Source organism: Amblyomma mixtum, chromosome 10 (assembly GCF_055824585.1).
Source record: "Amblyomma mixtum isolate Tamu chromosome 10, ASM5582458v1, whole genome shotgun sequence".
NCBI classification, from domain to species: Eukaryota; Metazoa; Arthropoda; class Arachnida; order Ixodida; family Ixodidae; genus Amblyomma; species Amblyomma mixtum.
Genome location: NC_143021.1, coordinates 138,632,788 through 138,650,957, shown reverse-complemented (window position 1 = coordinate 138,650,957; position 18,170 = coordinate 138,632,788). Strand labels below are relative to the sequence as shown.

Sequence of the window (18,170 nt, the reverse complement as noted above, 5' to 3'; positions counted from 1 at the left end):
CGTCCACTTACGCCTTACCACCATTTTACATTTTTTTTCGAGAAGTCTAAGTTCGCCTTTCAGTTGTTGAAACTTACCACGTCCTGTTAAATTTTTCGCGACAACGTCCGCAAATATCATTCTGTTTCTTTCTGCTGAAACTCGCGTATACCAGAAAAGTTATAACTTGCTTCTGAGAAAGTATCTGCATGATTTAAGCGACTTTTATCGTTGTCATCTGTCTCTTGAACATGTCTCTGGCATGTCGCATACATGTGTTGCTGCCTCGTTTCGCCATGCTTTCCTGACATGCTATGAATGAGAAACGCTTAATTTTTTTGCAGCCGGCGCGCTCAAAGTATACGTGTGTATTCGGCCACGGTTCAGCGGGGCTCCGTACACCGACCCTCCCTTTGCCGCGCCGGACGCGACGACTGTGGATACCTCTACAAACACCACCGCGCACCAAAAGCAAAAGTATTTCTGTTTCGATAAGGTGGGTGCTTTACTGCGGGCTGCCTCAGTGCTCTGGAAGCATGCTTACAAGCCGTGTTACGTAGAGGCTTGCAACTTGCGAGCCGTGCATACGATGGGCTCCTGAGAGCGTCGGGGGCCTTAACTAAAGATCGCAGATGCAAATAGAAAGAGCCGATACCCCTCCCGCATCTCCCTCATTGCTCAAAACCCCGCCTTTTCAGCAGTCTCTTTTGGCCAGCAGGCGTGCGCTGAAGTTTTCGGGCAAGGGCATACTACGTCAACAGCGATGATAAAGCAGTTTTCCCAAACGAAAGTACCTTACACAGATATATCGCTCCCAGTTCCAATCGAAAGAGTAATCGGGCTGATTACTCTACCCCGGTCCCTTACGTTTGCAAGTACCAATGGTCTCAAAAAAAGAGCTGGGCTACTTTCTCCAACTTTTGCAGACGAACAAAAATCTGTCGGGTCCGGTGCCCAAACTGTGTCCGCTGCTTGCCCTGCGTAGTCGATTTCGTACTCTGAGAAATTCCCCATGAGGTAGTTTTTCATCCAAGGGATCCATTCGCATCCCCTCGCTGCGCTCGGGTAGGCGCTAATGAGTAATTACTTCCTTGAATATAATTAATACGATCTCCTTTGCATCGTTCTGCTACCCGCCACAAGGGTAATTTCAGAGCTCATTAAGTCAATGATCATCGATCTCGCTGGGTATCTGGTGACTCCGCACGGTGATTTTCAGCGACAATTTATCTACATCGGCTCAATGTGTGCTTTGGAATAACTGTTCGAAGCTCAGAGGCCTTTGCGATCATCCCCCTATTCACTGTACGTGTGGAAAAAAAAAGACGGGGAGAGGAATTCAAAGTAAAATAATTTTAATAAACTGTTTCTGCATTATGCTCTAAGTTGGAGACCACTAGGACTCATTCCCTAATTGGTTTTTGTGGTTTAGATGCAGATTGTGAAACGCACGCAGGCCGATGCCATTTATATTGGGCCAAGCGGTTGGATTTTTAGTTTCTGTTTTTGAAAATGCGGCGTAATTTTTGGGGTATTTATTTCACAGCGTAACTTTAAATTTCCTCGGCAAACAATAATTCTAGTGCAAGAATTAGCATAATATTCTTATGACATACGTGCCCCTCCTGTGCGCTCGAAAGTAGCGTAAAGTTTACCGTGGCTTGTTTGTTAGCAGCCGCAGTCCGTGTAAAAGTAGTTAACGTGCACGCGGTCGTGTGGTGTTTCGAACGGTTCTTTCAATAGCAGATGCTATACTGCTTCAAAAAAACTAGTCTGTATGCAATCTGAAAAAAAAATTGTAATTTTGGAGAATTGCAAGGTACTGTTATGAAAATAGTGAATGTAATGATTAATTCTCCAGATGCGCAGCAAAATCTTTCTTTTACAGCTTTTCCATTACTCGCACCGAGCATTAACGACTGCCATAGAAAACCAATGCGGAACGCTTTTGACGTTAGAAAAAAATAATAAAAGCTGAAAATTCAATCCTGTCGATGGAAGATCTGCTGAAATCTTACAATATATAAAAAAGTAGCGTTCATGAACTCTTTCCCGTTTAAAAATGTTTTTGGTCCAGAATTTTCAGGGTATCTCTAAAGAAAATCAATTTTGATTTGGTATCTTGTATCGGTATCAGTAATGCAATTTTTGAGCGTATATCATATCGGCATCGAAAAAATTCAGGGGGGCACTTTGTTGACCTAAAGTACGGTGAGGCGAAAGCCTTAAAGGTGCACTGAAAAGGAATCTGAACTCGTCTTTTTGCCGCGGGAACTCAATCTGCACGTTCCGAGCATTCTTAGAAACTTCGAGTTATTGCCCTGTGTGGCCGATGTTCCTAATTAAATCGAATTAACGTCCGGCTCCCGCCTTTTTTTTTAATTCTCCCTCTTACGGTGGGCGGAGTCAACCAACGCGTGGAGTGCCTTTCAGCCAGTCCCGCGGCGGCTTGCCGGTCTGCCATCGGCGGAGTAATACGTAGTTGTCCGTAGAAGCAAATAGTCCGCGCGTATTTTTATTTCTGCGGGCTTATTTTGGGGCTATATTATCTGCGAATGAAACTATTTATTTACGGAAACCTAAAAAACAAAATAAAGCGAAAGCAAAGCCTCCACGGAGCTGGCTGCAGGCACTCCACGCGTTGGTCGACTCCGCCCACCGTACGAGGGATAATTAAAAAAAAAGGCGGTAGCCGGACGTTAATTCGATTTAATTAGCAAAATCAGCCACACAGGGCAATAAATCGAAGTTTCTAAGCATGCTCAGAACGTGCAGGTTGAGTTCCCGCGGCAAAAAGACGAGTTCAGATTCCTCTTCAGTGCACCTTTAAGCGCGTTGTTGTTGCTTGTGTCACTGACGCGTGGTTAGGATGCTAGGCTTCGCCTCTAAGAGTGGAACGCGACAGCGTTTTGCAACGCTGCCAGGGAGCCCACGGAACGCCATCGCCCGTTCGGCTCTGGGCCTTGCTCGTCGGAAATTGTTTTTTTTTTTTTTGAGGAAAGGAAATGTATCTGTCTCGCATATATGGCGGTGGACACCTGAACCTCGCCGTAAGGGAAGGGAGGAAGATGGGAATGAACGAAGACACCATATTCTCTAGACGCGCCTTTGTTCATTCCAAACCATCGAGCTGTCATGGCGGAGATTCTTTAAGGTTCACTGCAACACATCCCAAAAATAAACCCCTTCCCAACAGTGTAAAAAAGCATGGTCTATTGTTTCCAGCTTCCTGCAAATCAAACAGTGCGATCCCCAGGGTAAAAAGAATTCTTTACCCTCTAAAAATTTTTTAACCGATAAGGTTCCGGTGTGCAGCTTAAAAAAGAAGGTTTTTGTTCCTGGCGGCACCTGCATTTTTTTCACTCTCTTTAAAACATCTTTGCCTGGGCCTCCACTGTACAAGGCCCTGTACAAGGGCACGGGGAAAACTACATCGCACAAAGCACGGTACAGTTTCTTTCGTTTCACAGTGGACAGAAAGTCATTCGAAGACCGCCCGGAAAGAAACCTTACACTGGCAACGATAACCTGGTAAAAACCGCTGACCCTACTGTAAACCTCAGCAGTTCCGACTACGTACTCCGGCAGCAGGCGCCGCAGCCTAACTTGGCATACGGTGCGCAAAAATGGGTCTCTTGTGTCCCGAAAAAACAAGAAACGATTCACCAGCTGCCGAAGAAACAAATGGCCCAGTCCCAGCCCACCTTCCTGTACCCGTCTGAACAGGTTGGTCCGGCTGCAGCGCTCCCAGTCAGACGACCAGATGAAGACGGCGAAAATTCTGTGCAGCTTTTGAAGGCGTAACCGTGAACAGTGCAACACCTGCATTCCGCTAGGCCCGTACGGAATTCGGTACTTATCTGTTGAAAATGAGGATGGGGTGCCTTTCGACTTAATAATGCTGACAGGCCTCCACTGTATATGGCGCTCCAGAATGGCAGGCTACCATTGTGACCGAGACGCAAGACCTGCCAGGATTTACTTGCGCGAAAATATGGACATGTTTCTGGCCATTCAGAAGGCCGCTGCGGACCCTCTGGAGTGGCTCTCAAAACTAGAGCCGCTCTATACATTGCCTGAATTTTAATTAGACGAAGCCAGATTCATGCTGGCTGACCACAAGTCGTATGTACATAGCGTTTATTGTGTTTTGTTGATTGTTTGTTTTTCCAATTTTCTTTGCAAAAGCCAGGCAATAAAGAAAAAGAAAAAAGCTGGCATGGCGGTGCTCGTCTCGCACACCGGAGACCGGGGTTCGATTCCCGAGCTCGGCCAATTTCCTGCTCCGATTTATTTATTTATCTGGCCTGACTAGAAAGGTTAATTACGGTAATGGGTTAACTGACTAATTAACTAAACTCATGCCCACTTACTTGGAGCATCACTATACCATTCCTTTAATTGGTTGCATGGTTATTAGCCAAAGCACAATTGGCCCCGTTTGAAATTCGCGCACTCTGACGTCAAAACCATTTCGACCAACTGAAAAGCGTGACATTTCTGTCGAAAACGCCTGCTTACAACGATGAGGCATTAAAGGCTTTCGCCTTAATAATTTTTTCATGTATGGGGGCCAGCGCTGTTAGCATTTGATGAGGCTTCTACGAGGGAAGTAGACAGGCCCCTGCTTTCGACAAGCCGGGAGAGCGACTGCTCACCTCGAGTTACTACTCCAATTATTATTACATAAGCCAACAGTATTTCGAACTCAGGTTTATTCTTTACGAAGAAGATATCATCAGGTAAGTAACATATTACCACATGGCTTTATTTTATCACACTTATAGCTCGTAATCCCTATGTACGGCTCCGGGAGAGTGTACACCGGCATTGCGTTTCTTTCCGCACACATTTGACGTTCCATAAATAGATTTTAGTTTCCTTAAGACATGGTCCACTAAGCGTGGAGAACAGACGGGCCAGGGAGTCTCACACTCCCGACGGATGTAAGCGTAGAAAACGCGAACGATAACCAAATAATCTATCTTTCGCTGAAGGTATAGACTGTGCGAGTAAGACAAGAACAGTAGACGCAGGTACGAAGATTGCGCCACGAGCGAAGTTTTTTTCGTTCCTATGTCTACAGTTCTTGTCTTATTCACACAGACTTCCCCCTTTAATGAAATTAACCAACTATCCTGCAAAAACGTTCTAATAAAGCTATCTTTTCCTTGACGCTCAAGCTATGAATTTCCAGCCTCGTTAGAAATACGCCTAAACAACACGTATTGCGATTGTAATGTGATTTAAGAGAAATGTAATAACTGCAACCAGGGAATGTATTCCGCAACGTTGGGAGCTCCGAGACTGTGCGTTTCGCTTTATAACTTTGGCTGTGCATTACCAATGCCGCGGGCTATAATCCTGGTCTTCTACCCTCACCCTTAACTCATCATCTAGCCCTCTCTCACCCTCACCTCACCACATTTACTCTCCCTCACCTTCATCACACCAAGCGAGACCATAAAAAGGTGAGGGCCTCACTAAGTCAAAAAGGCTGTCAGAAACAAGACACTACGTCTGAAATCCCGTTCTTATCGTTCTTAATTGTAGTATGCATCTGGTCTGCGATCCGCTGCAAGCAGCGGTTAGTCCAGCACTGCATCATACAAGCGCAGGCAGCAGCACTTATCGTTGGCTAATATTCCACACCTCAGATATATGCTTGAATGTGTGCCTTTATCCGCAACAGCTTTCAATCAAGAAACGCCACCTATCTCATTATATGACAGTTCTTTACTTTTGTGCTTAGCTTTTTCTATTCACCTTAATTTGGCCCAGGTAGGTGGTACAATGAATCATCGGGTTACCACTTCCGGCGTGTGTGCAGGTCACCCAGCCGTACTTTGCGACGGGCGGAGAAGTGAACCTGCTCACAGTCATCTCGCCTGCTTTATCAACATTCGAGGACTCACTGAACGCGCTGAAATTCTCGCCCACATTCTCGACCGAGGGGCCGCTGGTGCCGCTGATGTAGTGCCAGGAACGCTGCCGCAGGGCTGCTGTCCGCCTCATCGAGGCTTGGTTCACACGCGGGAGGGGAGGAGACACCAACGGCCCGGACCGGCTCCCCCCCCCCCCCCCCTCTCCGCAAGACGACAGAGGAAAAGGCGCATTAAACCCAGCGGAAACGGAGGAGGAGCTCTTTGAGGCCATCGCAGCGCTGGAGCCGCAGATCGTCAACACAAGCGCCTTCTGCGACCAGTCTAACCGGATTGGATTCGAAAACATATATTCACCGGCAAAAAGTGGTTCAAGGTGAGGTCTTGGTCTCGCTAGATGGCCGTCAACCGATGGCTTACGGCGATTTCGATGGCTCGCTCTACTGCGCGGAGTTGGATCTCCGGGTCGGAGCTGAGCAACACAGCCTGCCACTGCTCGGAAGTTAGGAGCTGAATTAGGTCCGGGGGAGGTGGGTACTCTGGACAGTTCCACAAGATGTGGTCTGGTTTGCCTCTGTCGCTGCACTTGGTACATTGGGGGGAGTATTACTCGGGGTACATGAGTGAATGTACCACCGGGCTGCTGTGGGAATGGTTTTGCAAGCGACGCCAGGAGGTCGCCTGGGTCTTTGTGAACGATTTATGCGGTAGAGCAGTGTAAGGATTTAGTTTATTCGCACACCCTTGAGTTATAAGTGCGTGGATTGTTGGAACTTCGTTCCTAATGAAGAGCAGTCCTTATACCTTCGCAGCCCTCAAGACCATACTCCTGAGGGGCAGTTGATTTTTTAGGGCACATCATTTTGTGATCTCGCCCTGTGTTCTGCAGCTTAACACGTCTGGCTTATAATATATGCACAAATGAAGCTTTGCCGTGCAACCACATGAAGAACGTTGTCTGAACGAAAATGAACTAGCTTAAACACAGTGCCGATTACAACGGTTTCCAAGCTCAGGCACGTTCCTCCCGCTCACTTGCACCTTATTTGGTTTGGTTTGGTTTATAAGGGTTTAACGTCCCAAAGCAACTCGGGCTATGAGGGACGCCGTAGTCAAGGGCTCCGGAAATTTCGACCACCTGGGGTTCTTTAACGTGCACTGACATCTTACAGTACACGGGCATCAAGAATCTCGCCTTCGTCGATTGCAGCAACATTTCAGTGCTGGAAAAGAAATGAACGAAGCCTTTTTTTGTGCGAGTCCTTTCCTGGCTATTTTCCCTCTCTTTCATGAACTCAAAGTGAGTTACTGACTTCAAAAATTCATAACAATGTGGGACCTTCTCAGCAAGTCACCAGCCGTTTAAAGTCGACCTCCATTGCCATTCGCGTTCCTGCTTGTCGCCTTCAGCGGCCAATCCCTGAACCTTGCGATGAATGGGAAGCATCTGCTCATTATCTGAAATGCAGTACTTCGAGTATTCTTCTCAGTAGTTAGTCGTAGCGGTACCAAGGCTGCAATAAGTGTAGAGGCGACGTTTTGACGCTGTGGAATGCAGTTACTGTATAAAATGGGCATATGAACATACTGCATGCCGTGGTTTAAAGCGCGGACGCGGCAAACGCTTCATAAATGGAGCCATAACGTACGCTCACATTACGTACTTCATTTCCCGAGTTTAGCGTGCGCAACTCTTAAGTACGCAGCTTTTCCAATATGGCGGCGCACTTCGAAACATGATCTCTCGCTTCACAGTGAATTCGTCGTTGTAACTTCGTTGTTCACTGGTCGTCAATGAAATACGGGCTTTCGTTGTGTCTGGACTCACCCGCCGCAAAAACCGTTAGCGATAAATTGGCTTTATTTTTTCTATATTTCGAGTGAGTATTCTGCCGCTCCGAGGCCGAAACGGAGCGTCGGTTTGTTGACAAAATGTTTCCGTTCTAAAATTAGCTGGCCCCACTATGCTGATCTTTTCGTTGCATCTGCCAGTCCACCTGACATACCAAACTTGCCTTAAATAAGCGTCCCGTGCATAAGCATGAGTACACTACTGTAGGGTTGCCTAAAGTACCTTCAGTGTTTGGTACGTGGCAGCGTCCGCGTGTCTGCGCACCAACGGCGTGTGCTGTCCCTTCTTCGCAGTGATGTGGAGCTCGCAGGGGGTGCGGAGGAAGCGCCTGGCAGAGATGACGAAGACAAGCAGGTAGGTTGAAGCCAACGTCAACCTGGAATCAACCTCAACCTCCTGATGAGACTTCAGGACGGCCACTGTTAGTAAGGACATGCTGGATTATTTAGGCACCCATCTCGCGTAAGCTTCAGCTCGAGGTGTGTCATCCAAGCTCTTTATTACCGCGTGTTTTCTGCGTATGCGCGTAGATGTTGCCTCAGACGGTTGTGAAAAATGGTAATTTACGCACACCTATGTACCGGTCACAACAGTTTAATTGGCAGTCAGCCAGGAGGGTAGTTTTGGCGACACTCGCTGCCTGCCCAAGTTAGGGCGGCCTCGCAATCGATGTTTAGCTTATGCGTGGCATAAATACACTCGAAAGTAAAAGGTGAGACAGCCGTCGCACAAGCTGAGTTCCTGGGGCACCATATGTTACTTGCGGATGAGTTTGGATGCACGGCATTATTTTGTTCTACTTTCTGCAAACCTTTATGTAGAAGGTATTACACAAGTCGCTGGGACATTAAATAAATTGCCCAGTATTCTTCTTGGCTTCCGTGATAGTTAGCTGATCGTTCACATGTACCATCGGCCGGAAAAGTAAACGAACCAAAGATTTTACTGCAGGACCCAGTGCTGCCCAAATATGGTACGCACACGTGCTTTTATTTATATTACTTATTTACCGAATACTGCCAGCCTGAGGTACAGCCCTTAGGGAGGAGTGACGTACAGATATGTTGCTAAAGATGGCAAGTACATTGCAAAACAAGCAGCTAACGAAGAGTAAAATCCACAACATACAACTTAAAATCAATTAAAAAGGCAGAGAACATGTAATGACATCGAACTAGGGAGCAAACGAAGGCATCGGACGTGGCCCAAAACAGGGATACATAAAGAGCCTTATGCTTCATTAGGAGCTTGTAAAAATAAATTTACCGATTCGCAATTCACAACGCCAGCGGGTAAACCATTCCATTTAGTGATAGTATGGGGAAAGAACGAGTACCTAAATACGTTTGATTTACATGAAAACACGGCAACTGTTTTAGTATGTTAGGAGAGTATAAAGTATGAACCTATAAAGTATGAACGAAGTCATTTTTTTTTCAGTGGTCTATGAATGCTATTTTTATGCATATCATAAGATTTCGCCATGACAGTAAAAAAAATTGAAGGGGGCACTTAAGGATGGCCATAAGGGTTTGACGCGATAGGTTTAATGGGCTGATGCCTATATATGCGCTATGGGTTGTTCTCAAATTCACATTCAAATATCCCTGGTAGTGCTCATACCTCTCCTGTCGCTATGGCGAAGAGGGTAAGCGATGCGCCAATGCCCTGCGATAGCAACTGGTGCCACTGATGAGGCTTGTGGCACCCAGGTTGCTCCTCCCGAGCAACGCCTGGTGACCAGGCATCGATTTAACAGCTGCCTGCCACGGTGGGCAACTTGTTCACAATCCGGTGGGCAGGTTGTGATGACGCCGCAAGGTCACGTGACGTACAGGTGGCCCACCTGTCATCAATAGGTGGGCCGCCTAACTTGCTCAACGGGAATTTTTCGTGTATTTTTGCTCACGGTGTACGGCGAGGCCGCTTTACTGCAACACGGTCTCCTTTCCGTCACCGTTTTAATGTATATGCACATCCCCTTCGGGTCGCTGGAGGTTTTCTGCGATGTGTTGTCAAAAAACACTCCCCATTGGTTTCCTATGGCAGTCTTAACTACTCGGCGCATGCGCAGGGTGAACTTTAAACCAAGTTTTTGGAACGCATTGGCAGCTTGGACTATTTCCGTCGATATATTCACAACAATATCTTCCACCATTGGGCAGTTGGCCCACAGTTATTGTCAAAAACGAACCTAATTTGTTTTAATGCGAAAACATCACTAGTCCCATGAATAGAAAACCCGGCAGCGAGTGTTAGTGTGTGTTCTCATTGATGGTACAGACAATAAGAGCGATGGTAAAATAAGGGGACGTCATCAAGCGGCCGTAGGACGCACACAGCAAGCTGAGCACCGGCATTTCATACAATCGTATAGATGTCGTTTATGTTTATGTACTCTCCACTCGCCAACCTCAATGTGGTGCGAGTTTTCTCGACTGCATTCTTATCTAGATGGTGACGCAACCGTCTGGCGCATTGCGCTCAGGGTGGTGTCATATGATTTCCCTTTGCATGCATCTCAAGTGTGCTAGTCACGTTGGAAGCTAGCGACAGGGAATTCGAACCGAACTACATGTTTTCCCAGACTCTCTACCACTTTTATTTACGCACGTTTGACGTGTCCACAGAGATGTGGGATAGTTACTGTCATTTTGTTTATTCAAAAACCAGTTTTCATATCAAAATATTGAAGCTTCCGTTCGTCGTAGAGCGTTACATGTGGTATCGTGCGGGCCTGTGTGTGTGTTGGTATTAAAGCTGAAATTTCGTCTAGTTTAATATCAGGTGTCTGATAATGTACCCAGGCACAGTAGCGCTTTTGCATTCTTACACGTAAGCAGTGTTAAGTGTGTCTGCCAAATGTTTTATGGCAGTCCTAATTCGCAAACCTCTGTGCGATTCAGTGATCCTCACATCGCGTCGTTCGATTATGCGCCTGTACCCTTTGCTTCTTCACTACACGTGGCCTGTCACATGGTGAGACGCACCCGACACGTGAGCTAGAAGAAGCAAACTGAAACTGGGAATTTAAAGGGCTTGCGTAGCTGTCAACTTCGCGCAACGGTAAACACGGGGGCACACACCAATGCCGGTACCGTCTTTCCATCACTGCAGCTTTCGTGGCTCCCAAAGTAGTATTACACACGCGAATGGTCGCGACCTCTTCTTCGCTAATATTTTCATGAAAGCAGAACAATCATCTTTAGAGGCTGTTGGCACGATGCGACCGTAGTGGCAGCGCGGGAGAGCGGACGCCGAGGAGCGATGCGCTACAAAAGTTACCCGCTCCTCACCCGCAAAATCACGTTTGGTTCAGGGCATGACACTTCATGTCGCGAGTGAAGCGGAGTCGTGCGATCTCCTCGACATGACGGTGCGAACCTGAGCGGTGCTGTGCAGTAATGCGCGGTTCGAAGGAGTGCAGAATTTCGACCACGGCATTCTTCACGCAGGCCATGCTTTGGATCTCGTCCTTCGAAGTCTACAACGACGGCATCTACGATCTCCTGCTACTGCACCGGCAGGCAAAGAAGGAGCCAGGTAAGCACCGCGCGCAGCTTAAGCTTGGGGAGGACGCCCTCAAGCAAGTGTTCGGACGAGGCCTAATCGAGGTCCCCGTGCATTCAGCGGAAGAAGCGTATCGCATCTTGGGCGTCGCAAGGAGGAACCAGACTGTCGCCGAAGCGCCGCTTGGAACGAGGCTCAGAAGGAGCCACTTAGTGCTAATCGTGCGCTTGTGACATCATGAGCACCCGGCTACGATGACCCGCCGACAGGGGACGTCAGTGTGTTCACCTTTGTGGACCGGGCTTCTTCAGAGAAGCCGCCAAAGGCTGCCACTGGCGGGCCGCGGCTGCCTGAGGCCGGCCACATAAACGCCTCCTTGACGGTGCTGGGGCGCTGCCTTGAAGCCCTGAGCATCAAGGACACCGCGACGAAGGGGCCTGTGCCCTTCCGAGACAGCAAACTAACCCAGGTATTTCAATCCTACTCAAAAGAAATATCGCACGCATGCCTTTTGGCACCTTTTTAGCGACATGGTGGTAGAGTGTCCAGTCGGAAAAATAGCTGAGGGATATAATTGCAGCGTACGCTACTTATTTTTTGTTCGTTGCTAAATGGGAGACTCTGCAGAAGATTGTTTTGCTTTGCAACACTCTTCACTGGAAATGTATATGCCAACCTCTCTTCTGGCAGCGACAAACACTCGAACTGTCACAGAGCCCTGAAAATCACGCTCCTGCTGCGTCAGCAGAACGGGCCGTGCGTACCACTGGAAACAAAGAGCCATCGTTGGCAAGTTTTTTTAGTCGAGATGACTGTAGAGTCGTTAACGCAAGTATGACTAAAAATAAAAATCTATGAGAAAGAGCACAGTGACACAACGCTGGCCGAAGGTCATGTGTTAGGTGTACATGCTTCGCCGAGCCCTGATCCCGGGTGACCTCCTGCACGATGGAAATGCTAGGAGGAGATGCACGGAGATGCAGTGGTTTTTAACAAATGCTGCCTCACTGCCCATTGCAGAAACAAATTCCTTTTGTGCTGCCCCTCCGAGGACTATATGCACTTATTTTTGGGGCTCTGTTTGACGTTTTGAGTGTTTGTCGTAGCCAGAACGAAAACGGGGGAGGGGGGGGGGGGGGGTGTTACGTACGCTTACATTGGTGTTACGTACGCTTACATTGAAGATCAACGCACAGGCTGTGCTGCTGGGAGAGAATGCACGTTCGAGTTTGAGGACTATGTTGAGAGGTGGGAGAATGCCGTCATTTTTTCCTTTCCCCTCACCGTCGTCATGAAATGCTTACCCTCCCTAGACCTCACCCTCATTTTTCAAAATTTTCCTGTTTGTTCCACCATTGCCCTCACCCCAATTTGTGGACTCTTCCTCACCCTCACATTCAGCAGTTTTAAAATTCTTGTTATTTTTCCTCGTAGCCGACATGTGCGGATACTGAGCGATTAAAGTAATAAACATGCCGAATAAAAGGTACAATTATGTGTTACGCCCCAGAATACCACTCTCCGGCTCTTCTGACATGCAGTGCATGCAAACTTGTGCTCTAAAATTGTCGCATATGGTTGTTACCCGCGCGCACCGGGAAAATTAGTTGCTGCTTTGACAGTCCTGTGTACAAAAGGGAATAATAACTTACTCCAGCAGCATCTAGAACTGAACGCAGAAGTGGTTGCGGCGGCAATTACAAGAACTAATTGTAAGGTAGAACAAGGACAGCAGCGATAAAACATTAATCAGGTCATTTGTAAATCGAAAGCATCATCGTAATAGCAGTATGCGTGCCGAAACGTGCTACTGACAAAACCTCCGATCATCTAGTGAACAAAACATGGTGCTGACATTTTTGCTTCCACGTCTACGCATAACCCGAACGCTGAGCACGAGTTCGAGTTCCACAGCTGCGTCAAAAGCACGTGTGCACAAGCACAAAACTGAGCGCCATCGTCATCGCTGCAGTGTCGCGGTTGCATCCAGAAACGGGAGCAACGCGCCTATGCCCGTCTCCGCTGCCTGGTGGCTCGCGCGTACACGCTAGTGGCTTTCACGCGCTTACCGCAGGCTGCCAAAGGAAATGAGGTAAACGTGCATGCCACAACACGCAAGCAGACCACTAGGTCTCAGCTATATGTTCCTGACAGACGGGCGCCAGCCTGAAGGAGTAGCGCACCCAGGCTACTAACTGATGGGTTTCCCACTGAAACAACAAGCCTCCTGCTGCTCATTCTGGCTTTTTTCTACTTTTTTGGGGGAGGGGGAGAGGAGGGTAATATGTTTGTTTATTCTGAACGGCGTTGAGTGCAACGTGGGATGGGACCCTTGCCACAACTGCAACTGTCGTGAACCTACCACAGATGCAGGAGCACAAATTCGGAACCCCATCAACGGTAGCTGCAAGTCAGATTAGCAAGCACACTTTCTTCGCTTGGGATATTTGGCAACCTCACTTTTCTCAGGACCTTTCTTTTTCACTCGGATGTTTCCCTATAAGGTGGGCTTGGCATCAGTCACTGGCTGCCTGCTCTTTGCTAGTGAAGCGTGAGCTTCGGAGTTAAAGTGATAGTAAAGTGAAAGGAAGGCAGAATTGTCCTAATGCCCTAAAAAACGCAATGCAGAGCGAAAAAAAGTTAGTGTTTGTCATATGCATTGGGGCAGCAGAGTTGATGGCATATTTAGCTGCATCGTGTAAAATCTACCCACCCTTACAGGGAGGGATACGATATAATTTACCAGCTCTGGGCTAGGCTATGTTTGAAACATAATTATCTGATGCAAACAACTCCGCACATCTCATTTAGATTTTATATTTTGTCTCCTATGCATGATTCTGCATACTTTGTAAGAGCTTCCATTCAGCAGAGTTATGGTTCCCTTTCCATTGGCGCCGGTGCGGTGGATTTTCCGTTGAGCAGCTGGGCGCGACTCCACTGGATCGAGTTGCGGCAATGGCGACCGCATTTCGATGGAGTTGATATTGTCACGTAGTGGTGACTGCAGTCCGGCGAACAGGAGCTTAGCGAGAATGTCTTGGAAACGAAACTCTTTATTCGGGCTGACTTGCACCCGCAATGAACTGAATCACTCGGCGGCGGCGTAGCAACAAGCGTGCTCGGCGGTCGTCGAACAGAATGACCGCCGCTGTCGGCCGTGCTCTTTTTAAAGCTGATAGCGAACCTTCGAGATAAAGCTTTAGAAGTTACTAGAACATTCTGGCGCAAACTATAATCGGCTCCGTTCGGATCAGATCAATCGAGATAATTCTAGGCGTGTCTCGCGTCACAAACGAAGCGTAAAGCGGCGTGCCGGCAGCCTTGAAGCATGAACAAATAAACACAACAAACAAACGCTACAAAGATTCGCGGCATTACTCCCCTCTCAAAGAAGCATCGACTGGATGCTTTAGAACATAATGCGGCTATAAAGAATGAAAAACGGATTGTGCAAAAAAAAAATGGCTGAGGCTTAGCTAAGGTTAAGCCTAGTCAGATGCGAAGCATATTGATGGCTAGGCTTGGTAATACATGGCTTTCCTTCGTTGACGTTCATCCCGCTCTTCATCGGTCTCTGTGGCACGCTGAAGCTTTCGCTTCTCGTTCAAATCAGCCCTGCTTCTAGGCGGCATTCCAACACCTGGCCGCCTCGTAAGTGCCCGGAGAGCGAGGCAAGCTCAGCTTTATACCGCTGCTATAGCGTCACGTGCTCAGCTGCAGCGCCTCTGATGTGGAGCCTCCACCGCCGCGGCCGACCGCGCGAGCCGGCAGCCCATCTCTCCTCTGCTGTGACGTCATGTTGTCACGTGGTCAGCCGCCGCGCCTGTGATGTGGAGCCTCCACCGCCGCGGCCGACCGCGCGAACCGGCAGCCCATCTCTCCTCTGCTGTGACGTCATGTTGTCACGTGGTGTCACGTGGTCACGCTCAGGGTCAATGGTAGATCCACCGCTGCGCTCGACGAGCTGTAGTGTAGCTCTAGTAATATGCTTCGCATAATAAACACCAAATGTGGAAACACGGCGTCCTTTAGCGTTAATGATAGGGCTTTAGGCGTACGACATGGACTATTTCTGGTCGTACGCGGCGTAACTGGGATGCATTCATTTCTTCAGGAACGACTTGATAGTCCAATTCACCTAGCCGACGAAGAACCTTGTACGGGCCGAAATAGCTGCGCAAAAGCTTTTCACTCAATCCTCGGCGGCGAATGGGAGTCCAAACCCAGACTCGGTCTCCTGGCTTGTATTCCGCGTTGCGTCATCGTAGGTTGTAGCGTCTGGTGTGGGTCCGGTGCTGGTCTTTGGTCCTTAATCGGGCAAGTCTTCGGGCTTCTTCTGCGCGTTGAAGGTAGGCGGCGACGTCGACGTTATCTTCCTCGGTAATGTTCGGCAGCATGGCGTCCAGCGTGGTCGTGGCCTCTCTGCCATGGACGAGCCTAAAAGGCGTCATCTGGGTGGTCTCCTGCACTGCGGTGTTGTAGTCGAAGTCTATGTAAGGCAAGATGACGTCCCAGGTCTTGTGTTCGGCATCGACACGCATGGCAAGCATATCGGCGATGGTCTTGTTGAGACGCTCGGTCAGTCCGTTCGTCTGCGGGTGGTATGCAGTTGTTCTCCGGTGGCTGGTTTGGCTGTAATGGAGGACGGCTTGCGTCAGTTCCGCCGTGAATGCTGTTCCTCTGTCAGTGATGAGCACATCGGGGGCGCCGTGTCGCAGAAGAATGTTCTCCACGAAAATTTGGCGACTTCTGCTGCTGTTCCGTTCGGTAGGGCTTTTGCCTCTGCGTAGCGGGTCAGGTAGTCGGTCGCAATAATGATCCACTTATTTCCAGATGTTGACTTCGGGAAAGGACCAAGCAAGTCCATGCCGATCTGCTGAAAGGGCCTTGAGGGGGGTTCAATGCGGTTCAGAAATCCTGCTGGTCGGGTTGGAGGGGTCAGTAGTACTTGTCTTGAATGCGGCGGAGGGTGCGAGAAAACCCGAGATGTCCAGCTGTCGGCTCGTCGTGTGAGGCGTTAAGAACTTCTCCGCGCAGACTTACAGGTACAACAAGGAGGTAGGCTGTCTTGTTCGCTGCAAAGTTTTTCTTCACGAGGACATCCAGGACAGCAGCTTGGGCATGTTGGTTATTCATTCTTGATGGAACAACGCAAAACATCGGGACAAGAGACAAGCGCTGACTTACAACTGGTTTTTATTTCGAAGAAACATTGCTTCTTATACCTTCTTCACCCTCTCAAAAAGCACATGCGTCGCAACCATATCGTTCAAGCGTCCACAAAAAAGCATAAGACAAATAATCACAGATATTTATAATCACATTTTTAACATGTCAAATTCTTTCTTAGTCAAAGCAACAGACGGCGTCCTGACACAATCGTCGCGCAGACTCGCTATCGAAGCTGCCTCGATTATTTCCCGGACTAACTGGTCTTTGTGATTAGCCAAAGCTTTGCATTTTTGGAAAACCGGTGCACAACTAGTTGAAGGGCAATCTCTGCAATGGATTCCCAGGTTCCTGCAAGCTTGCTCGAAATTATTTTTTTTTTATTATTCCATACCGCATGACGAGCTGATGGTGTCTGTAGAAGAATGCATAGATACGCATGGTGCTGTTGCATTTCAAAACGCCTGCGGAATGTCTATTAGAGGGTTCCTGGAGCTATTAACAGTGTACCTCAGGTCAACTTACGTCTGTTGGGAGGAAAAAGTGTATCTCCAGAAACGCGGTGTTTGCATTGGTTCATGTATCGCGCCTCTACTCAGTGATTTGTACTTGGCGCGAAAAGACAGGTTCCTGAACGTAACCCTTGCTGGTACTAGTGTTAATAAGGTATTTAGGTACGTTGATGACTACCTAGTTCTTTGTGATGGCCAAAGGGCGAATACGCTAGAAGCAGTAATGGAGGAGGTGGGTCGCTTTGCGCAGGCTTTGCAGCCACTTATTATCACGCACGAGCTTCCTGCTCAAGGGTCACTCAGGTTTTTAGACCTGAGACTTGAGTTCACTAGAGGGCACGCCTGCTGGGCCTATGAGCCCAGACCGGAGAAAGCGCCAATGCCCTTCCAATCAGCTCACTCTAAGCTGACCAAGAGGGCTATTGTGAACTTGTGCTTCACGAATGCCTTGAGGAAATCCTGTGTTCACAAAATGAATGTGAGCTTTCTTCGCCAGGCGGAACGGCTTGGCAACTCGGGTTACCCCTCGCACCTGTTGGTATCTGTTGCCAAGCAGATGAAAAAGCACCTGATGCAGGCTAGGCCCGAGCAGCAAGATGATGCACAGAAACAGAAAGAAAGGAGGCCGGTAGTAGCAATTCCGTATCTTCACAATATTTCCCATCGCCTGAAAGGCATAGGTCGAAAAGCTGGCGTGAATGTAGTGATGACTGCTCCTAATAAACTCAAAAGTCTGTGCAGACGAGTCAACTCCGATCCGACCAAAAAGAAGCAGGGATGCACGATAAAGCATCGAACCCCCTTTGTGGAGTGCACCGAAGGCCTTGTTTATTCGTTGCCAGTGACTTGCGGTAAACAGTACATTGGGCAGACTGGCAGGTGCATGAATGAAAGGCTGCTAGAACACAAAAATAATTTCGAGCAAGCTTGCAGGAACCTGGGAATCCATTGCAGAGATTGCCCTTCAACTAGTTGTGCACCGGTTTTCCAAAAATGCAAAGCTTTGGCTAATCACAAAGACCAGTTAGTCCGGGAAATAATCGAGGCAGCTTCGATAGCGAGTCTGCGCGACGATTGTGTCAGCACGCCGTCTGTTGCTTTGACTAAGAAAGAATTTGACATGTTAAAAATGTGATTATAAATATCTGTGATTATTTGTCTTATGCTTTTTTGTGGACGCTTGAACGATATGGTTGCGACGCATGTGCTTTTTGAGAGGGTGAAGAAGGTATAAGAAGCAATGTTTCTTCGAAATAAAAACCA

At 48.2% G+C, this 18,170-nt stretch overlaps 1 protein-coding gene across 2 annotated transcripts in view; it reads left to right on the top strand.

The window, feature by feature from the left end:
* The window catches only part of LOC149327080 (uncharacterized), a 59,942-nt gene that overhangs the window by 17,010 nt on the left and 24,762 nt on the right, over window positions 1–18,170 (top strand). Inside the window, exons 3-7 of one of the 2 annotated variants that reach the window (XM_089565133.1) lie at window positions 324–475; window positions 5,810–6,237; window positions 8,007–8,067; window positions 11,169–11,256; window positions 11,344–11,692. In XM_089565133.1, coding sequence (XP_089421259.1) covers window positions 8,009–8,067; window positions 11,169–11,256; window positions 11,344–11,436 — 240 coding nt within the window. In that variant the 5' untranslated portion in view covers window positions 324–475; window positions 5,810–6,237; window positions 8,007–8,008 and the 3' untranslated portion in view covers window positions 11,437–11,692. Of the gene's footprint in view, window positions 1–323; window positions 476–5,809; window positions 6,238–8,006; window positions 8,068–11,168; window positions 11,693–18,170 lie in introns of both variants that reach the window. The other variant, XR_016286592.1, reaches the window with a different exon arrangement.